Source organism: Myotis myotis, unplaced genomic scaffold (genome assembly GCF_014108235.1).
Source record: "Myotis myotis isolate mMyoMyo1 unplaced genomic scaffold, mMyoMyo1.p scaffold_m19_p_10, whole genome shotgun sequence".
Classification (NCBI taxonomy): Eukaryota; Metazoa; Chordata; class Mammalia; order Chiroptera; family Vespertilionidae; genus Myotis; species Myotis myotis.
Window position 1 is genome coordinate 39,190,616 of NW_023416314.1, and position 24,412 is coordinate 39,215,027.

At 38.8% G+C, this 24,412-nt stretch overlaps 1 protein-coding gene across 15 annotated transcripts in view; it reads left to right on the forward strand.

Moving 5' to 3' along the window:
• The window catches only part of C2CD3 (C2 domain containing 3 centriole elongation regulator), a 115,104-nt gene that overhangs the window by 810 nt on the left and 89,882 nt on the right, over nucleotides 1–24,412 (forward strand). For 12 of the 15 annotated variants that reach the window (XR_004970378.1, XR_004970379.1, XR_004970377.1 and 9 more), the window contains exons 2-7: nucleotides 1,660–1,929; nucleotides 9,140–9,297; nucleotides 15,223–15,446; nucleotides 16,206–16,453; nucleotides 21,789–21,921; nucleotides 22,587–22,745. Coding sequence is in view for 11 of the 15 variants with exons in the window: in XM_036324991.1 (XP_036180884.1) it covers nucleotides 1,660–1,929; nucleotides 9,140–9,297; nucleotides 15,223–15,446; nucleotides 16,206–16,453; nucleotides 21,789–21,921; nucleotides 22,587–22,745 (1,192 nt within the window). In the remaining 4 variants the exon portion in view is untranslated. Of the gene's footprint in view, nucleotides 1–1,659; nucleotides 1,930–9,139; nucleotides 9,298–14,412; nucleotides 14,488–15,222; nucleotides 15,447–16,205; nucleotides 16,454–21,788; nucleotides 21,922–22,586; nucleotides 22,746–24,412 lie in introns of those variants that run through there. The other 3 variants (XM_036324993.1, XM_036324996.1, XM_036324994.1) reach the window with 3 other exon arrangements.

Sequence of the window (24,412 nt, forward strand, 5' to 3'; positions counted from 1 at the left end):
AAGTAGCACAAAATAGGACTCAGTGAATATTCGATGAATGAGGGAAGCATGAGGGGCTTCAGGCGGGAGTGGGGAAGGATAGTTGTGGGGCGAGGGGAAGGAGTGGGCGTTACACGTGTGGTAGGTAGGGTGGGAGTGGGGACGAGGGCAGGAGGCTCTCTGAAGGATTTGAGATGATGGAAGAGTGTGTAGGTAGCAAGAGGTTATCATCAGGTTAGCGCCCTCGGAGAGACACAAGGTCGCCAGGAGAGTAGGAAAATGTTAGCTGCAGTGAGAAGTCACCCTAAGAGCCCAGGGCAGATCAGGAAACTGGAAATTGAATCTCTACACACAGGGCTGCCTCAAAAACAAAACAAAAAAAATTAGGTGACTGCCTTTTTACATTACGTGCAAGGAGATGATAGAAATAGTGATCATGCCCTAACCGGTTTGGCTCAGTGGTTAGAGCGTCGGCCTGCGGACTCAAGAGTCCCAGGTTCCATTCCGGTCAAGGGCATGTACCTTGGCTGTGGGCACATCCCCAGTAGGGAGTGTGCAGGAGGCAGCTGATCAATGTTTCTCACTCACTATCCCTCTCCCTTCCTCTCTGTAAAAAAAATCAATAAAATATATTTTAAAAAAAAGAAAAGAAATAGTGATCATACATTAGGGGTGAGGACAGAAGCTGCAGGCTGGAAATGACTCTTACCCAACCGTGTACAGATATTTAAACAGTTTTGAGGCAGTGCCTTTCCCCCCAGGAATGATGAAGCATGGAAGTGGCCAGTTTTGCTGCTCCCTGTGTCAAACCAGTCAAGTTTATTTGGTTGATAGGAAAATCAAAGTAGACATAGCACAAGAATGCCCCACACGCTGTACCATATACATGTGTAGTAATGCTCCTATATACACCTGTGTATAACTTTTATATTGAAACTAGTTATCCATAAAGATGATGGTGGATTTTTTTCTTTTCTATAGAGAAAAGAGAAGGTGTTCATTTCAGAAATCCGAAGAGGCATTTATATAGATATCTCATCTGAGAGGCTCCAGTGTATTTTCTTGTGAGGCCTACCCACTCCCCAAGGGAAAAGTCAGAGGAATAGAAAAGTGTGTGTGATGTAGGAATGGTTTCTTATATCTGAGTCTTGGTTAGAAACATTAAAGGAGAGTTTTATGGAAAGCTATGATTAATTGCCTCATTTACATTTTGTTATTTGTCTGAAAGCCAGTAAATATTACAAACCGAACTTTGTGCCAAAAAAATAGTGTAGAATCTGAAGAATATAACCTCTGTACTCATAAACTGTATGATATTGGGCAGGAAAGTAAACATAGACAATTTAAGGTGATCTTCATTAAGAATTGTGGACTTTGCAATAATCAAATCAACAGTACTTGGAAGAACATTTTCAATTACTGAGATTTGCATGCCTTAACTTAGTATGTTCTTTACTTATAATAACCTGAATCAAACCCTAAATACTAATTTGTTACCAGGATGACTTAAGGGGCCCAAATAGGCTATTCTATGGTCTGGTTTGTTAGTTACTTCTCCTTTGTTAGGATAGATAGGATAAGCCTGCTCTCTGTTTTTGTGTATGTTTACTCAAAAAGCAGATTATATATTTTCTGTATTTAGTCTAAATTTTGACTTGTTATTCTTGAATTCCTCCACAGGTTTGAGTGACATTCCTCCATCTACAAGCCTACCACCTCTAGTTGAAGGCCAGCTACGCTGCTTTCTGAAACTTACTGTTAGTAAAGTCATGTGGAAGATTGCAAAGCCTCCCTCTTGTGTACTTGTCCGAGTGAGATGGTGGGGAGAAACATCAGATGGAACCCTCTTTTGTCCCACGGACACATTGCAGACTGAACCAAAAGCTGTGAGAACAACTACACGTTACGCTGTTCGCTGTGGTCCAAAGCAATTTACCTCTTATCTAACAGGTATGCTTTTGTCTTATCATTTCACCTATAGACCTAACTAGAGGCCCAATGCATGAAGATTCGTGCAAGAATAGGCCTTCCTTCCCTGGCTGCTGGCACCGCCTTCGCTCCAGCCCAGAGCCGCTTTTTGGCCTTTGCTCCGGCCTGGAGCCGCCTTCTGCCTTCGTACTGCCCAGAGGCCCGGAGTGGCTGGGGTGGGGCAGAATGCCTGCGCCGTCACAAGTGTCCCAGCCTGGCCACCATCATCTTTGTCGTGTCAATTTGCATATTCCCTCCTTATTGGTTGTGGGCACCGCCATCTTTTGTCTCAAAGTGATGGTCAATTTGCATATTCCATCTTTATTAGATAGGATAAGCATGTAGTAATGTTGTTAGCAATAGGCATTACTATGTACCTAGTATCTATGGCATTGTTAATTATTGAGGACTCAAAGAGGTATTATACTGGCCATCGTTATTGAGAGTATACTATGTGCCAGCAATTGATTCATGTTATTTCTAATTCTTAATAACCCTGCAAGATAGATATTTTATCTCTTTTATAGATGATGAAACTGAGGTTCAGAGATTAAATCAATACTCTCTAAGGTTACATAGTTGATGATGGCAAAACTAGGATTTGAACCCACTTCTGTCTTACACCAAACTTTTCACCAAATCATGCTTCTTTGAGTAATAAATATAGTCTTTGCTCTGGGACTTACATTATGCTCAAAGAAAAAAGATATAGACATGAAATTTACTAACATTACAAGAGAATACATACTAATTGCCAAATGAATGGTTTAGTGAATTAGTACTACAGGTTTTTAAATAGAGAAGGATCCCTCTATAAGAATCCAGAAGCCCAAATTTCTTCATTTCTTTTCAAGGAAAATATTCTAAATGTACTGTATTATTTTTCAATATTTAGGTCAGACTTTCACATAAACACATTTTTGGATCATGAGGTTATTTATCAAATCAATCCAGTGTAAGTCAGTAAAAATCAAGCATTTATCGTGTAAACATTGTTGGGCTAAGAATACTGGAGAGCCAAAGATGAATTAAAGATTAAAGATTTAATTAAAGATCTGTCCTTAAGAAGCTTACATTCTATCAAGAAAACATTTTGAAAACATCACATGTAAAGAACAATAAAAATTGAGTAATTCAGAAAATATATATTGAATATTTAGCATGTGCTACACATTGTGCTAGGCACTATGGGATTACAAATGTGAATAAAAGTGTAATCAGAATAGTATCTAATTCTAACTAAATTCACAGAGTTTAGTTATAATAGTAGGAAGAAAGTGTTAAGTGCTATTAAAGGATACCCATAGATACTCATGTACTATAGACCTAAAACTTAAGTCCGCAGGTGGTATTTTTATATAATTTTAACAAATGAAGAGTGATTAGAAATTCTTCAGTAAGAAAGAAAATATCTGTTAATATGATAATTAACAGGTCAGAGACTTATTTGAGCATCCTATGGTAAAATAAAGAATGCATTAGCCAGTTTGGCTCAGTGGATAGAGCATTGTTCTGTGGACTAAAGGGTCGCAGATTCGATTCCAGTCAAGGGCACATACCTAGGTTGCAGGCTCAATCCTTGGCCCTGGTCCGGGCTCATAGGGGAGGCAACCAATCAATATGTCTCTCTCACCTCAATGTTTCTCTCTCTCTGTCTCTCCCCCTCCCTTCCACTCTCTCTAAAAATCAATGGAAAAATATCCTCAGGTGAGGATTAACAACAATGAAAAAAGAATGCATTAGACTTGGCATCTGAACATTAGGTTGTTATCGGCTGTGGGATTTTGGGAAAGCCCCTTCCCATTTTTGACCCCCTTTTTCCTCATCTGTGAAATGGGATCAAATGGCTGCCCTTTCTATGAAAAAGCAGCCTGATTGAATGAGAAGAGCATGGGTTTTGAAGTCAGACAGTCTTGAATTTGAATTCTGGCTTTAGGATTGGATGCTAGGTGATGCTGGAAGGTTCCTTAAGATCTTGGAGCCTCGGTTTCTTATTAGTTATATGGGGATAATAGCACTTACCTAGAAGAAATTGTTGTGAAGATTAAACAAAAAAATTTTGTGTCATTACTGCTCCAGTACCTGGCACATATGAGTGTGTATGAGTCTTATAAAAATATAATGTCTTAAGTACAGCATATTATACCTATAATAATAAAAACGTAATATGCTACTTAGACCGGACATACTTCCAAACGAAGTCGGTGCCAGAGGGAAGCCCGGGCCCCGGGTGCCAGGGGAAGGAAGGCCTACTCTTGCACGATTTTCGTGCGTCGGGCCTCTAGTATAGTCAATAACATTGTAATAACTATGTACAGTGCCAGGTGGCTAGGTGAAATATTGGGGGTTCCACTTTGTAAAGAATATAATTGTCTAACCACTATCTATGCAGTACACCTGAAACTCATAAAAAATAACATTGAATATAAACTGCAATTGAGAAATAGATTTTTTTGAAAAAATACCCTACCAACAAATACCAAGAGGGTTAAAGAGGGAGAGAGAATCTGAGTAGAAATCCAAAGAGAGAGAGAGAGAGAGAGAGAGAGAGAGAGAGAGAGAGGGAATATGAATCTGAGTAGAAATCCAAAACCGCAGGAAATTTGTATTTTCTAGTCACTCTGGCTATTCCTCTTTATTTACTCCTCCAGCAAACTAGCTGCTGGAAAAAATAAAAATGAATACAGGTTTAATTTTTTTAAAAGTGTGTGTGTATTGTATGCATACATATATGAAGTCTTGGGCACTGTGGAGGATACAGAGATTTTATTTTGGGGGGGGGAGGGGGAATACAGAGATTTTATATGTAGCCTCTAATCAAAAGGAACTTAAAGATTTGTTGAAATAAACAAAACTGACATATATGAAACAAAAGTGAGCAGTACCAAATAGTGTGCAATTAAATACTTGATTATCTGGTGCATACAATGAGTACTATATGAATATTCCAAGAAATTAATAAGGGCTAAACTATCATAAGCTACTAGGAAACCAGAATTCTACTTCTGTTCTACACCAACTTGCTGCTAGACTTTGAGCAAACCATTTCATCTTCCTGGGTCTTAATTTTCCCATTAATAAATTGAAGGGGTTAACCTCCAAATGGGTCAATACCCACATTTTATTATTCTAATTAGGAAAGAAGCCTTGGAGAAGGTTGCATTTGAATAGGAGACACATGAGATAAACCTTGTAAGTGATGGCCCAACTGTAAACACGAGTATATGTGTATTAGAAAATGAAGCCCTGGCCGGTTGCTCAATGGTTAGAACATTGGCCCATGTACCGAAGTGTCTGGGTTCAATTCTCAGTCAAGGGCGGGTACCTGCATTGCAGGCCTGATTCTGGCCTGGGCACGTGCAGGAGGCAACCAATTGATGTGTCTCTCTCACACCGATGTCTCTCTCTCTCTCTCTCTCTCTCTCTCTCTCTCTCTCTCTCCCCCCCCCCCTCTCTCTCCCTCTCCCCCTCTCCCCCTCTCCCCCCTCCCTCTCTTCCACTCTCTAAAAATCATTGGAAAAAATATCCTCAGGTGAGGATTAACCAAAAAAATAAAAGGATCTTACATTAAAGGACTTTTAAGAAATAAAAAAGTCTTTTTTTAAAAAAAAGAAAATTGAAGACACAACATTGGTTTACATGAGTATGTGCTCTAACTGAAAACTTGGAGAAAGTATAACTATTTCTTTTTTTTTAATATATATTTTTATTGCTTTCAGAGAGGAAGGGGGAGAGAGAGAGAGAGAGAGAGAGAGAGAGAGAGAGAGAAACATCAATGTTGAGAGAGAATCATTGATTGGCTGCCTCCTACATGCCCCACACTGGGGATCGAGCCCGCAACCCAGGCATGTGCCCTTGACCAGAATCGAACCTGGGACTCTTCAGTCCATAGGCTGACACTCTATCCAGCGAGCCAAACCAGCTAGGGCTATAACTATTTCTTAAGATGTGTGATATTATTTTATGTACCCCTTTGTATGATAGCTCATTTAAAAGAAAATAAGGTTCATAAACTAAACCAATGAATATATTGTCTCATATTAGCATAAAGCATGAATAGATCCATGTTGGAAAGAGGAAGGCAGTAAAATGTAGATTACACGAATTCCTCAGATAAAAATAATATAAAGGAACAAATGAAAATGTATAGCATTTTATAATTCAAGTCCATCATCTTATTTGATGTTTAAAATGACCCTATGATGTAGGTAGGATTATTTGTTTTATTCATTTCTTTTTCTTTTCTTTTTTGTTAATCTTCACCCAAGAATATTTTTTCCATTGATTTTTAGAGAGTAGAAGGGAGGGAGAGAGAGAGAGAGAAATAAACATCATGTGAGAGAGAGACATTGACTGGTTGCCTCCCTCATGCGCCCAACTGGGGCTGGGGATCAAGCCTACAACCAAGGTATGTGTCCTTGACCGGAACCACCACCCTCCAGTCTGTGAGCTGGTGCTCTCAAGGGAGGGGTGGGGAACCTTTTTTCTGCCAAGGGCCATTTGGGTATTTATAACATCATTCTAGAGCCATACTTATCAGCTTAAAAATTAGCCTGCTATATTTGGCCAAACATTTAATAACTCATCCCTAATGCCTTGGAAGGGCCTGACCAAATGATTTTTCAGGCCTTAAATGGCCTGCAGGCCAGATATTCCCCACCCCCTGCTCTAACCATTGAGAAAACTAGCTAGGGTTATTTTACTCTTTTTTCTAAAAAATATATTTTTATTGATTTCAGAGAGGAATGGAGAGGGAAAGAGAAACATCAGTGATGAATCATTGATCGGCCGCCTTCTGCATGCCCCCACTGGGGATCAAGCCTGCAACCCAGGCATGTGCCTTTGATGGGAATCAAACCCAGGACCCTTCAATCTGCAGGTGGATGCTCTATCCACTGAGCCAAACCAGCTAGGGCTACTCATTTCTTTATATCTATCTTATTCTGAACAGAGGCATTTTGTTTTTGGTTTTGTTTTTAATTAGGGTTGGTATAAGGGTGACCTTGAGTAAGTCCCACTTCTAACTCTGAAACTCAAATTCATCCCCTAGAAAGTGAGGCTAATACCCATTGTAATTATACGAGGCCTCACAATATGCATTCTAATACACTTCCAGTGTCTTTCTCTCATTCCTCCTACTGTATTTTCACATTCTTTAACAAAAGTTCTTAAAGATTTAAAATGTAAAGGTCACCCTTACATCAACCCTAATTTCAGCGATGTCCTGAATCCAAGATCATTAATGTTTCTGTTGTGCCATAATGCCTCAGGAAATAGAGGGATTAGCAGTGGTTCTCAACCTTCTGGCCCTTTAAATACAGTCCCTCATGTTGTGACCCAACCATAACATTATTTTCGTTGCTACTTCATAACTGTAATGTTACTACTGTTATGAATCGTAATGTAAATATCTGATATGCAGGGTGGGCTTAGGCAACCCCTGTGAAAGGGTCGTTCGACCGCCAAAGGAGTTGAGACTCACAGGTTGAGAACCGCTGGATTATAGGATTCTGAGATATGTCTCATACTCTTTTCTGACATCTTTCCTCCCTTATTCTTGATCTCTTTATGGGAAATCACAGCCCTGAAAATGTTTGAAGCATGTGAAGATTAGAGTAGAAATTGAAAATTGCAATAATTCACTGAGTCTCATCACTTGATTTTTGCCTCTCTTTAATCAGATAGGATTGAGTTAGTTGCTCTGTGAAAGACAATGTGGGTGGTAAGAAAGCTGAACAATAAGGATTCTAATTTCACAGAATGTCTTATATACCTTAATCCCCCTTTTCTATGTCTGAACCTTTCCTGCATATGGGGTCTCTGATTCTCTCATGTATGTGGGGCTCCCATACATGTGTAAATATTAAATTTGGTTATTTTCTCTTGCTAAAAAATATAAAAATAATAATATAAATAATTCCACAGCAGAAGTGAAGCATAGAAGTCAGAAGTCTATTAAGAATTAACGTTTTTTTCTCCCTAGAAGTGATGAATAATGAAGCAGCATGGTGTAGTGTACTTTATATTTAGATCAAACTGAGTGTTAGTCCATTTTTGTGACTTACAGTTAGGTGAATTTAGGAGTGTTCATGACTTCTATGAGCCTGTGTTATTCTCAAATGGGGATAGAAGTCCTGTATCATAAGTTGTTAAGAGAATTAATGAGACATGGAATAGCCTGGCTGTTAGTAAATAACAAAAAAATATTTGTACGCTTCCCTTATTCTGCATATGCACATCATTTTATAGTCTTCAAAGTACTTTTACATTTATTAGCTCATGATTTGCAGATAACTTCCATAGGAAGGTAAGACAGGGAATGTGATATGATAGGTAATTTGCTTAAAGACCTATAACAGTCATTAAGGCTCTACCATGGGAGAGGACCCTGTGCTATGTTTTACTTGCAACACCCATCTCATATAGTCATGCTATATTATGATTCCTGTTTTACAGATAACTGGCTTACACAGAAGTAGTTTTTTAATATTGGCACTATAACACAGTCACAGGTTTTCTAATTATAGTTCCTATTCTCTTTTCACTACAGTATTGAATCTATAGTGAAAATGAATCATTTTCTCAACTTTGGTAAACAAATATTCAGAAGTTATACTGTCCTGAAAGAATCTTAGATTCCAAATGAATGCATTATATTTCTTCTGCTGTAAATTATGACCATGACGGTATTAAGTTTGAGCAACTAACTGAAGAGTACAGTTAAGGAGTTTATTTTCATCCCGGTTAGTTCCAAATGCTCTCAGTATTTCAGTACTCCAGATACAATCAAGGAGTAAGCAATTAGATACTCCTGGGCGGCAGGGACTGACACTTGCATTTATATAAGAGAAGCCCTTTGTTTAGTTCAAAACTAGAAATGGTGAGAATAAAAGAACTAAGAGTTACTGCTTTTTATATTTCTAATCAAATACTTGATATGCTAAATTTTTTTGTTCAGTGTAATTGTTTTTTCTCCATGCAAGGTATTTTGTCATTGTTCTTCTCTAAAACTTTGTTCTGTTAATCATGGGTTCACTCTCTCTCCTACCCCAGAATGATATGGTAAGTGCATGGTTTATCTGAAAATAAAATGATTTTTTTAATGTAAAATTTTTTTTCTAATGTATACCTCTGTTCACTTCAAAAAATAAAAGTAAATGAAAGTATCTATATTATAATTGTTTCTGATTAGATATGGCTGTGCTGGTGCTGGAAGTAATCACCAAACTTGATCATCTTCCAATTGGTAGAGTTCAGATCAATGGATTAGCCAAGCTTTCTCCAACCCATCATATCAATGGATTTTTCAACATTGTTTCACCAACATCTAAGAAACTTGGAGAACTCCAGGTAAAGATATTTTAATTCTTTGTTGCATAGAATAAAAATTTGGGAGCACAAATAGGTGAGTCTGTTTGTAGGATAGATAGGTACATGACTCCTATATACCATGTTAATTCCCACTTAATGCCTTTGTTCAGATTTTTACCCAAAGGTATATAATATACCTTTGTTTCCCACTTATTCTTGATATTTTTTTCTATTGCTAGATATTCAAATTCACTAATCTTTTTAAAAATAATTTATTTTTATTGTTTAAAGTATTCCCCCATTGACCTCTCCCCAGCTACTCCCACCCGCCAGCACATGCCCTCATCCCCCTACTGTCTATGTCCATTGGTTATGCTCATATGCATGCATACAAGTCCTTTAGTTGATCACTTAACCTCCCACCCACCCACCCCCGCCTTCCCTCTTAGGTTGGATGGTCTGTTTGATGCTTCTATGACTCTGGCTCTATTTTTGTTCATCAATTAATGTTGTTCAGTATATTCTACAAATGAGTGAGATCATGTGATATTTATCTTACTCCAACTGGCTTATTTCACTTAGCATAATGCTCTGCAGGTCCATTCGTGCTGTTACAAATGGTAAGAGTTCCTTCTTTTTTACAGGAGCATAGTATTCCATTGTGTAGATGTACCACAGTTTTTTAATCCACTCATCTGCTGATGGGCACATAGGCTGTTTCCAAATCATAGCTATTGTAAATTGTGCTGCTATGAACATAGGGGTGCATATATCCTTTCTGATTGGTGTTTCTGATTTCATGGGGGATATATTCCTAGAAGTGGAATAACTGGGTCAAGTGGGAGTTCCATTTTTAATTTTTTGAGGAAACGCCATACTGTTCTCCACAGTGGCTGCACCAGTCTGCGTTCCCACCAGCAGTGCACAATGGTTCCATTTTCTCCACATCCTCGCCAGCACTTGTTTGCTGATTTGTTGATGATAGCCATTCTGACAGGTGTGAGGTGGTACCTCATTGTCGTTTCAATTTGCATCTCTTGGATGATTAGTGACTTTGAGCATGTTTTCATATGTCTCTTGGCCTTCTGTGTGTCCTCTTTTGAAAAGTGTCTGTTTAGGTCCTTTGCCATTTTTTGATTGTTTTGTTTATCTTCCTTTTGTTAAATTGTATGAGTTCCCTGTAAATTTTGTAGATTAAACCCATATTGGAGATAACATTGGTAAATATGTTCTCCCATGCCGTGGGCTTTCTTGTTTTATTGATGGTTTCTTTTGCTGTGCCGAAGTTTTTTATATTGATGTAGTCCCATTTGTTTATTTTCTCCTTAGTTTCCAGCGTCCTAGGAGCTATATCAGTAAAGATATTGCTATGACATATGTCTGCTATTTTGCTGCCTATGGATTCTTCTAAGATTTTTATGGTTTCCCATCTTATGTTTAAGTCTTTTATCCGTTTTGAGTTTATTTTTGTGTATGGTGTAAGTTGGTGGTCTAGTTTCATTTTTTTGCATGTACCTGTCCAATTTTCCCAACACCATTTATTGAAGAGACTGTGTTGACTCCATTCTATGCTCTTGCCTCCTTTGTCAAATATTAATTGAGCATAATGGCTTGGGTCAAATTCTGGGTTCTCTGTTCTGTTCCATTTGTCTATATGTCTGTTCTTGTGCCAGTACCAGGCTGTTTTGAGAACAGTGGCTTTGTAATACAGCTTGATATCTGATATTGTGATCCCTCCAACTTTGTTCTTCTTTCTCAGGATTGCTGCAGCTATTCAGGGTCTTTTTTTATTCCATATGAACTTTTGGAGAGTTTGTTCTATGTCTGTGAAGTATGCCGTTGGTATTTTAATGGGGATTGCATTGAAGCTATAGATTGCTTTGGGCAGTATGGATATTTTAATGATGCTGATTCTACCAATCTATGAACACGGTATATTCTTCCATTTGTTTATGTTTTCCTCTATCTCTTTTTTCAGTGTCCTGTAGTTTTCCAAGTACAGGTTTTTCACCTCCTTAGTTAAGTTTATTCCTAGGTATCTTAATTTTTTTGGTGCGATGGTAAATGGGATTGTTGTTTTAGTTTCTTTTTCTGTGAGTTCATTATTGGTGTATAAAAAAGCCATAGAGTTCTGGGTGTTGATTTTGTATCCTGCGACATTGACAAATTCATTTATTAAGTCTAGTATTTTTTTGATGGAGTCTTTGGAGTTGTCTGTGTACAATATCATGTCATCTCCAAATAATGACAGTTTTACTTCTTCTTTTCCAATTTGGATGCCTTTTATTTCTTCTTCTTGTCTGATCGCTATGGCTAGCACTTACAGTACTATGTTGAACAGGAGTGGTGAATGTGGGCATCCCTGTCTTGTTCTTAGAAGAAATGGGCTTAGTTTTTGCCCATTGAGTATGATGTTGGCTGTAGGTTTGTCATATAGGGCTTTTATTATGTTGAGATATGCTCCCTCTATTCCCACTTTGCTGAGAGTTTTTATCAAGAAAGGGTATGAATTTTGTCAAATGTTTTTTCTGCATCAATTGGTATGATTATGTGATTTTTTTCTTCTCAATTTTTTTATGTGATGTGTCACACTTATTGATTTGCAGATATTGTATCAGCCTTCCATCCCCAGAGAAAATGCTGGATCCGATTTACTAGAATTTTGTTACGGATCTTTTTTTGTACAGTGTCTAATCTGTTCTTAATCCCATCAATCGTGTTTTCATTTCAGATACTGTTTTACATCTCTTTAAAAGTTACATCTTTTAAATTTTATTTTTTTAAGTTTATCTTTTTTAAAAATAAGTTTTTATTTCTTAATTACAGTTGACATACAATATTATATTAGTTTCAGGTGTACAACTCAGTGATTAAACATTTATATAATTTAGGAAATGATCAACCCAGTAACAAATTTCATATATTAAATGTACAATTTATTTTTTGCTTTACATTCATATTTTCTTTTGCATTCTTGAGCATTAAGAGCATCTATATAATAATAGTTGTTTCAAGATCCTATCTATTACTTTTACTATCTCTGTCATTTGTTTGTTTTAATGTATTTCAGTGTTCTTGAGATAGTAGGGCTCTTCCTGCTTCTTGTAATTTTTGATTGCATACTGGACATTGTGAATTTACATGTTCTGTATTTGATTTTTTTTTTTCCTTTAAGGAGTATTGGACTCTAGCAGGTAGTTCAATTACTTCCCAGTATTAAATATATCCGTTTTCATATTTAAAAAGCTACTGAGGTCCCAGTTATGAAAAAAATTAGAAACAATCAGGGAAATTGTAATGTTGACTTAATTTTTGACAATATTAAAAATATTATTAATGCTGTATATATGCTAATGGTAACATGTTTATGTTCTGGAAAGGGAAAGAATCCTCATTTTATTACTAATGTATTTACAGAAGAAATGGTATGATATCTAGGACTTGTGTCACAATATCCCAATGGTATAAATGAAATGTGATTAGTCATGTGATGATAATTATTGAAACTGAATAATGAATACCTGAGTTCATTTTACCAATTATTTCTAATTTTGTGTTTTAAATTTTTCTTAATAAAAACACTTTTCATATTAAAAATTTTTTTTGGAATGGCCCTTTGAGTATAACACAGTGGATGAAAACTAACTTACACCAAGGTATAAACATTGTGACATTTCAGAATATTAAAAATAAGACAATCCAATAAGCTTCCAGAGAAAGGGAGAGTCACATACAAAGAATTGGGAAGTAGTATTGCTTCAGGCTTCTGAATAAAAATATTAGGAGCCAGAAGACAATTCAGTAATACCTTTAGAATGTTGAATAAACATAGACTAGCCTGGCTGGTGTGGTTCAGTGGTTGAGCATAGAGCTATGAAACAGGAGATCATGGTTTGATTCCCGGTCAGGCCCAGGCCCAGGTTTGAGGCTCAATCTCCAGTGGAGGGTGTGCAGGAGGCAGCCGATCAATGATTCTCTCTCATCATTTCTGTCTTTCTCTCCCTCTCTTCCTCTATGAAATCAATAAAAAATTTATATATTAAAAAGCTTTTTATCTTAATAATTTTGTGTCAGAAATACCACTTATTTTATTAGTTTTTAAAAAACAAATCCTGCTTAAATTTCAATACATTTCTGTTTATTCCATTTTCATCATGCATCTTTTCTACATACTGATTATGCTTCTGTAATTTGTTTCTTAAATGCAAACTTTTGATAGTCTCATTTTGTTTGCTTTATTGCGTCATTAGGAATATTCTCTTCCATAAAGAAAATGCCTTCTTCCATTTCTTTTGAAAATTATAGGTCTCTAGTTCTCTCTTTTATGAATACTAGTACAAGAAGTATTTCACTTTCCTCTTGATTCTACTGTAAGAAAGACAGCAACCTACATAACACAGAGACATTGAGGCAATATTACAAACAATTCTATTAATTTGACAATTTATATAAATTAAATCAATTCTTTGAAAACCACACTACCAGAAATCACTCAAAATGAAATACATAACTTGAATAGACCTCTAAACTATTAAATAAATTGAATTTATAGTTTAAAACCTTCAAAAAAAGAAATCTGGTTTAGGGAAAAAGCAAAACTCAGTGGTGGGCCAGCCAGCAGGTCAATGTTAAGGCCAGGGACACAACAATTATTCTCAGTGTCTCCTTTGTTTCTAGAATACATTTTCAGTCTTTTGGCAAGTGATGAATTGCAAGGGAACACTTGCTGGTATTCACATTTGGGCAGCCAGGATTTTATGTGACGCTATTACAATGATCACTGTGCAGAGTATTTGTCCCACTGCATTCCTGTCTGTTGTCTTTGTAGATTGATGATGAATAGATTTAAAAGACTATGTTATTTGATTCATGAACAGAATTCTCATTAAGACCCAAGTATGTTTTATTAAATCTGTGCCTTAGCAGTTTCTCTGCCCAGATTATTTCATTGACCTTCCCAGAGACATCTTAAAGCATCTAACTGCAATCTTTCATTTTTGTTTGATCCTCTTTGGCTGCTTAAATAATTCTTGCTGCTTTTTTTGTTATTGTAACTGAACTTTCAATACAGCTATTCTTTTCTTTTGGAGTATATTCAACTTTCTTGTGTAGAGTTGTGCTCTAGAATCTAATTTATTTTCTATTCCTCATTAGGCTTTTCAGATGACTGGAGAACCTTTTAATGGGGAACCTGAACTCACAGGAATGAGATGATAAAGGAAATTTCAAGTGATTACTTTTTTTCTAAGTGTTTCTCCCTTCTCACCCTGCCTTATTCCCAGCTTAGAACGAGGGCCTTATTTTTCTCGAATAACTAACAATGACGACATGGGAGATAATGTCACTCTTCTATTGTTCAGTTTATTAGTCATTAGGCATACTAGACTTGTACACCGTGTACTATGCTAATTAGACCACAGAAAAAGAATATGACAGTCCATGCCTTCAAGGATTTCATAATCAGGATGAAAAATAAGCTGCAAGTTACAAATACCTCCTCTAAGCCTCTCTTGGTTCTTTGTAATCTTCAAATTAGGGTAATATACTTTTCTGACAGTGTTATATGAGCTTTTCTGTGTGAGGAACTTAGCTTCTGTTCTATAGTAAAGTGTTCAATAAGAGATGGTTATATTGAGTAAGCAGAAACATGAAGGAAGGGAGTGGCTGTGACATCTCTTCCTGGATACAAAGAAGTTTACACAGAAAAAGTAATACTGACGAAATTGCACGTACAAAGGCATAAGGGAATGAATATAAGGTGCATTTAGAGAACCCTAAGTAATTGGTTTACCTATAAGAGAGGGTTGGAGGAGGGAAGAACAGTGAGAGGTGAGGCTTCTGAGGTAGGCAGGAATTTTAACTTGGTCCTATAAGGAATGGGGGACGTTAATTTATAGTAAGCAAGGAGTCTCAAAATTAGTCAATACTAAAGACAAGTTCTCGTATATTACATGTCTCTTTCAGGTCTCACTTGCCCTGGAGCCTCTGTCAGAAACTTATGACAGCTACAACCCTCTTCTTACTACTGACATGACAGAAAGTGCACTTTTATCTGAGGAGGGATTCAGGGAATATACTGAACCCAGCAATACTCAGTTTCTGGTTCCATCAAGACCTCGCAGGATATCTACCACCAAAATTAATGGAAAAGAATTAACAGCCAATAGTAGTAGATCAACCACTCCAAGGTAATTACCACACCTAATACCAGTCAGTCTGTCAGCTAATTCCCACTACACTCATAATTTCTGACTTTCATTTTGTGATTGGGTAAAAGACTAAAGGTAGGCACTTATTTAGCAAATAGTGACTTGTCCAGTACCAACTACTGGGCATAGGAATTAATAAGACATACAGAACAGTCATGGGGTTGGAAAATACAGTGTAGGAAGTATAATCAATAATATTATAATAACAATAACATGATGCCAAGTAGGTACTAGAATTATTGGGGGGATCACTTTGTAAGTTATATAATGTTTAATCGCTGTACTGTACACCTGAAACTAATATAAAATATTGAAAGACAACTGACATTGAAAAATAAAATAATAAGACATAATTCCTGTTTTTGAGGTCTGCTTACAGTCTAGTGGGGAGGCCGACATTCAGGTAAATAAGTATGACTAAGTCATGTGCAGATGACATGAGATGTCCATGAGGAAAGAGGGAAAGGCAGTATTTTGTGAAACAGAATAGAGTAAGAGGAATAGCTTTTGATTTTAAATAATATTGAAGCATTTGCTTTGTGTCAGGCCCAGCACTTTATCCACAACCACACAGAAGTAGGCAAAGCATCTATTACTTCATTTGGGACATGAAAAACAGATTACAAAATCTAAGCTACACTGCTACTGCTATAAACCACTGATCCACTTTCTGTCTCTGACAAAGTGGAATGTTACCATATGGAGAATAAACTGCTGATGTTTTTTATTTTAAAACAGGGGAAAGGACCACTTGTACTTTGCAGAGAACTCTGATAGAATAAAGGACTCTTTTTTTGGACTACAGCACCATCTTAATTCAGGGCAGAGCTTAGAGTCTATGTCTCTGAAAGGCAAAGCCCCACAGAAACAGATGTCTCTTCTCAACAGTTCTGAATTGCAGCCTCAAATTAGGACAGTTGCCAAGAGTCACAGTGACTCTTGCATTCTTTCTTCAAACAATCCCCCTACCAAAGACCTTCTTTCGGGTATGTATATGTTGTGAACTGAGACTAAACTATATTTATTGGGATTACGCTGCTTTTTAGCCAGCCTACAAAGAGAACCAAAACTTCTGTTTGAACTAAATAGCCAAATAAAAGAACCCAGAATTTCTCACCGCTTAAAGGCAGCTCTATTAAACCATTAAGTTACTTCTAAATACTAGGTGCTTATAATTGTAGGTTTAGGAAAGAAACCTGGTGATGGGGGAAATCCTTTATCATAGAAAAAATATTAGTTCTTATTTGTACTGAAGTAATTCAAGGCAAATAAGGTTTTGCCTCAATACCAGCATTTACTTGTATTACTGTGCAGAGGCTGGTACTAAATCTGTTTCACATTCTGAAAACTGGTTGCAGAGGGAAACATTCAGTGCACAGCAACTGCTGATCGTAAGCCTGGGAATTAAATATGACTTGCAGGCAAACAGAAGTAGAAAGGAGTCACTTTACCTGTGTAAGGGCTTAGACTGAAATAAAAAAAGCAAATAGGAACTGGATCAGGTTATCTCAAGTTAGGGATTGGTATTTTAAAGGAAATGAGGTAACTTACATTACACTGTTATGGTCAATTATATATCTCTGTGACATTGAGAGCATGACAAGAATTTGTTTTCATCCTCACAAGTAAAATTTCCAAAGTAGAAAGTCTGCAGCATTAGCAGAAAAATCTTTGAAATAACTGGGTACATAATTTACATTAGTAAGGGTACTTTTTTCATGAAAAAATTTTGTTTATATTTGTAAAATTGAAATGTCTTTGCTCCCCTATTTTTAAAAATACACTCTGATTATAATCTACTAGAGGCCCAGGGCACGAAATTCATGCACTAGGGGGTGGGGGTCCCTCAGCCAAGCTTGCCCCCTCTCACAGTCCAGGAGCCCTCAGGGGATGTCCTAAGCCGCAGTCTGGCTGTGGAGGCTCGGAGCAGGAGCCGTGTGTGTGTGTGTGTGTGTGTGTGTGTGTGTGTGTGTGTGTGTGTGTGTCCGCTATGGGGGAAGGGGGTAGTGCGGCGTGGCCAGGCCGGGCCCTGAGTAGTACCACCGCTGCTACCACTGTCATTAGCGTCTGGGATGCAGGCATGGGTTAAAAAGACTGAACCGTACCCCAGGCCTCTCTAACCCTGAGTTTGTTCATCTGGGAGTTGAAGCAGGAGGGGCTGGGCCCCGCATTCTAGGCTCTTCACGAAGACATCTTTTTTGCCCTCGGTCGTCTTCTCCTTTCCAGGCCTGAGGACAGCAGTGTTCTTCTTACCTTTTTTTTTTTTTTTTTTTAAAGAAGGTGGAGATTTCTAAAAAAGACAAAATTACAGAGACAGAAAGCAGACCTGTGGTTGCCTGGGGTTGGGGTGGGGTTGACTGCAGATGGGCAAACAGCGTGATGGAAGCTTGAAAACAGTTTGTGTTGGTGGTTGAGCTGCTGTGGAAATTCACGCATCAAACAGTATGCCTGCTGTGGGTGAGTTGTATGTCATGTAAGTGCCTCTTCAAAAAAGCTCTGTAAAGGCGTACATCTTAAAGGGAACCCTCTTAAAACCACAGTTGGTGAGGGATTACCACCTTCTAGGAACTTGATAAAACGTGTTCAGTCAATCGTAGTGAACATGAAGAAGAGTGGAGAGGGTGCTGAATTGGAAACCTTTATGTGACCTGGGCAGGTCTAAACTCTGGGTCTGTTTCCCCATCTGTGACATCCTGAGTTGATGCCCTTGGAGGGGTGAGAGGTGCGAGGGACAGCCCCTGCGGTGGCTGCCCTGCCTGGCGCTCTGTGCTGCAGATCCTCAGGCTGTCCCAGGGCCTCTGTGCCTTCGCCTTTGCCACAGAGCACCTCTGCCTTCCTGCCTTTGTGCGGAGAACTTCCTCCTGCCAGCTCCTGGAGCAAACACACACCAGGAACAATTGGAAAATCCGGATTGGCCTGGCCTCGTTTCCCCCCACCCCTTCAGACCAAGGGGCCCAAGCACCTCCTGGGCACTGGTACACATGGCAGGCTAGGCTTTCCTCTCCCTTTGCAGCCCTGACAGGTGACCTCAGCTGCATAGGCTCGGAGCAGGCGCCCCGTGTGTGTGTGTGTGTGTGTGTGTGTGTGTGTGTGTGTGTGTGTGTGTCTGTTGGTCTGCTGGGGGTTGCCCCCAGCCACATCAGAGGCTCGGAGCAGGCACCCCTCTGTTGATCTCTCAGGCTCTGGGCTGTGCCTGCGTGTTGTTCTCTCAGGCTAGGGGCCAAGCCTGGTCCCTCCTCCTGAGCTGGTCGTGACCTTTATGGAGTCTCGACCTCATTTGCATATTACTGCTTTATAGATTAACTAGAGGCCTGTTGCACAAAGAGATTCGTGCAATAGGCCTTCCTTTCCCCTGGCTGCTGGCACCAGTTTGCCTCCGGCACCCAGGGCCCAGGCCTTCACTCTGGCCGAGTTCTGGCTGGAGCTGGCCCTGGAAACGTCAGGCCTCGCTGCTCCGCTGGCCCCGGAAATGTCAGGCATCCCTGCTCCGCCGACCCCAGAAATGTCAGGCTTCGCTCCATTGCTTGGAGCCTACGAATGCAAATTAACCATCTGGTTAAGTTTACCATCTTATATGGGTGTGGTTTATGCTACCCTAAAATAATTATAATAGTAATATCAAAATTCGCTGGTCACAAATCACCATAAGAAATGTAATAGTAATGAAAAAGTTGAAATACTGACAAAGACACAAAGTGAGCAAATGCGGTTGGAAAAATGCCACTGATAGACTTACTCAGCACAGGATTCCCACAGACCTTCAATTATAAAACACATTATCTGTGAAATACAATAAAGTGAAGTGCAATAAAATGAGGTATGCCTATATAAGGAATATATTGAAATGTTAACAATTAGTATTCTTGGGTATGGCACTGTTGGGTGTAGCAGTTTCCTGCTGCTGCATAACAAATTACCACAAACTTAGTGGCTTAAAACAGCACCCATATTTATTAGCTAACAGTTCTGTGGATCAGAAATCCAGCAAGGTATGGCTAGGTTTTCTGCATAGCGTATCAGAGGCTAAAATCAAGGGGTCAGCCAAGCCAAGTTATCATCAGGAAGCTCTGTTCCAAGGTCATTCTTGTTGGCATAATCCTGTTCCTTTCAGTTGTACAACTGAGGTCCCATTTCCTTGCTGGCTGTAGTCAGGGGCCACTTGGCTCCTAGAGCAGCGGTTCTCAACCTGTGGGTCGCGACCCCTTTGGCGGTGGAATGACCCTTTCACAGGGGTTGCCTAAGACCATCCTGCATATTAGATATTTACATTACGATTCATAACAGTAGCAACACTACAGTTATGAAGTAGCAATGAAAATAATTTTATGGTTGGGTCACAACATGAGGAACTGTATCTAAAGGGCCAGAAGGTTGAGAACCACTGCCCTAGAGACTGCCTGCATTTTTTGCCACATGGTCCCTTCTGTCTTTAAGACAGCAGTGATACTAAGTCCTTCATAGCTTCAACTCTCTGACTTTCATATCTTGCAAACAGCTAGAGAAAACTTTTTAAAAGGTTTGGGCCCACCTTCCTATCTTAAGGTTGACTGACTTGGAACCATAATGACCTCCAAAATCCCATCAGAGCAATACCTCAATGAGCGTGTGAATCGCTGGGAGAAAGTATGTGTACACAGGAGCTGGGGAATCTTGATGGGGTTGAGGGTAGAGGGCATCTTAGGATTCTGCCTACCTTGACGAGTGATCTTTATTTTTTTTAAGCTTAGTTGTATTTTCACTAAATTACACATTGAACATGATATTTTGGGGTTTGTGTTTGCATTTTTGTGTTTTTTTAGTTTCTAAGCTATATTTTGAATTCTTTTTACTAACAAATATTAGATGTTTATAAATCTGTTTAGCTTGTTTTTTTCCTCATAGCCTGTCTATCATATCTTCTTTATTACAGAAGCTATAAAACTCTAGACTAATATGATGGTGTCTAGCCTCATTCCCTCTAAGTAATTGTGGAAACTCAAGAAAAGAATACTTCCCAGTATTCCTTAGAATAATGCCACTGGTCCTAAGCTTTTTAAAAAGAAGTCGCCGAAACCGGTTTGGCTCAGTGGATAGAGCATCGGCCTGTGGACTGAAAGGTCCCGGGTTCAATTCCGGTCAAGGGCATGTACCTGGGTTGCGGGCACATCCCCAGTGGGAGATGTGCAGGAGGCAGCTGATCGATGTTTCTCTCTCATCGATGTTTCTAACTCTCTATCTCTCTCCCTTCCTCTCTGTAAAAAATCAATAAAATATATATTTAAAAAAAAAAAACATTTAAAAAATATGTTTAAAAAAAAAAAAAGAAGAAGTCTAAGAGCTAAAGTGGGGTCACATACAGTATAGTGCAGGCGTCCTCAAACTACGGCCCGCGGGCCACATGCGGCCCGCCGAAAACATTTATCCGGCCCGCCGGGTGTTTTTGCCGCCACAGTGTGCATAGGAATTTGTTCATAGTTTTTTTTTTAAACTATAGTCCGGCCCTCCAACAGTCTGAGGGACAGTGAACTGGCCCCCTGTTTAAAAAGTTTGAGGACCTCTGGTATAGTGGTTAAAATCAGAGGGTAGGGAGTCATCCTGGTTCTGTATACATCTACTGCATGCATAACAGGCAAATTACTTATCCTCTGCACCTCATTTTTTTCCATCTGGAAAATGAAGGAAATAGTATCTATCTTAGAGGATTGTTGGGAGGATTGAGTGAGTTAGCACAGGGTAAGGGCTCAGTAAATGTTATCTGATATCCTTGTTGTTATTGTTATTTAGGGATGGGGTAAATTTTACCTATCTGAAAGTCTGAAGGCTTATCCTGACTTTTCTGTTAACCTGCTGTATGATCTTAGAAAAGTTATGGACATTTATTGGCATTCTTTGTCCATAAAAATATAAATGTGGAATAGGTTGTCACTATGGCTCCTAAAATTTAGATGGTATAGTTGTGTTTTTTGGATAAGAATGACATTAAAACTATTGGGGATAATAAAATCAATAAGGTATCTGATACAAAAATAATATATACACATTACTAACCTTACTATGTACAAACACCAGTTGAACGAGTCAGTAATGACTTCTATAAAGAAGTCAGGTCTCTTCAGAAGAGAGACTTCATTCACTGCTGTAATACCAGCATCTAAAGCAGTTCACATATTTGTTGTGAAATGAATGTTCTTAAGGAATTCCCAAGCTAGTGGGGAAGGCAGACAAGTAAGCCATTACAGTGCACTGTGATAAGTCTTGTGATAGAAGCAAAGATGCTAAAGATTACAAGTATTTCTGCTGGATTTTAGATTTTTTTTTGTGTTCTACTTTTGCCCTCCTCAGCTTTGTTGGAACAAGGAAATAAACTACGTAATGCCATGGTGGTTTCTGCAATGAAATCAAGCCCAGATACCAGCATGTTGTTGGACGAAGTTCATCCTCCTGTGAAGGAAGATTTTCTTAAAGCATCAACACAGTAAGCTATAAAATAAACATGAACCCCAACAGTTTATTTTTTGATAGTTGTTAACGTGTGTTTTGTCAAATTATGGACTAAATAATTTTGGAAGTATTTATTCAGCAAACAATCCTTTTTTTTTTTTTTAATATATTTTATTGGTTTTTTACAGAGAGGAAAGGAGAAGGATAGAGTTAGAAACATCGATGAGAGAGAAACATCGATCAGCTGCCTCCTGCACACCTCTTACTGGGGATGTGCCCACAACCAAGGTACATGCCCTTGACCGGAATCGAACCTGGGACCTTTCAGTCCGCAGGCCGACGCTCTATCCACTGAGCCAAACCGGTTTCGGCGTCAGCAAACAATTCTTAAAGTGGTGGAAAAGAAGCCTAAACTAAAGTTAAGATAATCGAAATCTAGACCTAGCACTGGCACTTACTAAATATGTAAGTGACTAAATTCTTTGCTCCCTCTGACCAGTATGCCTGTATTTGGAATGGGGATATTCTCTCCTCCCTCTCTTACAGAAATGACATGAGATTCTAATGTAGGAAAAGGCTTTGTAAATTACGAAATTTTATGTATATTTAAGATAGTTAAATCTAAAGTGTGTTAAATTTTCCCTGCTGAACCATCTTTTAGCTCAATTAATCTAATTTACATTATTTTCCATGTGTCAGCCTTTCAGAAAGTATTTTCCCACACCTTAGAATCAAAGCATTATCTAAGAATCAATTTAAAGACCACAATGAAGATCACCTCTTCCCTCTAACTGAGAACAAATTTTGGAAACATGACACAAAAGCTGATACCAGAGCCATACAGCTACTATTAGGCAGGTAAGAGCTCTTAACTAGCTTTCTTTGCTTTAAATTTTTTGGCTATATCATTGTGTACATTGTTCACAGATTTATCTTCATAAAGTAACACTTCCTTAGAAAAACCAAGACATTCTCTTGCTTACTTGTTGCACACTAAATAAAAACCCATTATTCATTACCCAATAAGTAAAAATTTAATCTTTAGCTTTTTATTCTTTTTTTATTTTTAGAAATTCTTTTTATTTTTTAATCCTCACCTGAGATATTTTTCCATTGATTTTTAGGAAGAGTGGAAGGGAGAAGGAGAGACAGAAACATCAATGTGAGAAACATCAATTGGTTGCCTCCCACATGTGCCTCAAGCAGAGGAGGGGCAATCGAGGTACATGCCCTTTACCAGAATCAAACCCATGACCCTTCAGTCCACAGGCTGATGCTGTGTATCCACTGAACCAAACCAGCTAGGGCCTTTTTTTAAAAAACAGTTTTTATTTATTTCAGAGAAGAAGGGAGAGGTAGAGAAAGATAGAAACATCAATGATAAGAGACAATCATTGATCGGCTGCCTCCTGCAAGCCCCACACTGGGGATCGAGCCCACAACCCAGGCATGTGCCCTTGACCGGAATCAAACCCAGGACCCAGCAGGCCGACACTCTATCCGCTGAGCCAAACCAGCCAGGGCCACCTTTTCATTCTTTTTTTTTTTTTTTTTTAAATATATTTCTTTATTGATTTCAGAGAAAAAGGGAGAAGGAGAGAAAGAGATAGAAACATCAGTGATGAGAGAGAATCACTGACTGGCTGCCTCCTGCACACCCCCCACTGGGGATCGAGCCCGCAACCCAGGCATGTGCCCTTGGCCAGAATCAAACCCAGGACCCTTCAGTCCACAGGTTGACACTCTAGCCACTGAGCCAAGCCAGCCAGGGCCACCTTTTCATTCTTATCTCCCAACTTTATCCCCAACACCAGTGTTAAAGTATAATAAAAAGAGAATAGATTTTACATAGACACAAGTTGAAATTTGGAGTCTGTCTCTTATTACCTATTAGGGGCCCGGTGCACAAAATTCGGTCATGGGTAGAGTCCCTAGGCCTGGCCGGCGAACAGGGCCGAATTGCAGGGCGACCGGCAAAGTGATGTGGGGGAGGGGGAATGGCCCCACTGGCACCTGCGTTGGCTGGCCTGCGGGCTGAGGGCAGCTCCTGCATTGAGCATCTGACCGCAGGTGGTCAGTGCACATCATAGCGGCCAGTCGTTCTGCCATTCAGTTAATTTGCATATTAGGCTTTTATTATAGAGGATGTGACTTGCACAATTAGGCAGAAAAAAATAAGCAGGGTTCTAATTGTAAAGGAGCAAGTAAAATTATCTCTAGTCACAGGTGACAGGATCCGGTATATGGAAAATCCTAAGGAATGCACTAAAAAATAATTAGAACTAACAAATTCAAGAAGATTGCAGGATAAAAGATTAATATAAAAAAATAAGTTGTATCCTATATAATAAAACTCAAATATGCAAATCGACCAAATGGTTGAATGACCAGCCGCTATTATGCGCACTAACCACCAAGGGGCAGACACTCAATGTCTGCCCCCCGAGAGGGAGGTGACTGGCAGCAGCGAGAGGGGTGCAGGGCCTGCCAGTGGAAAATGAAATTAATAAATAATTCATTTACAG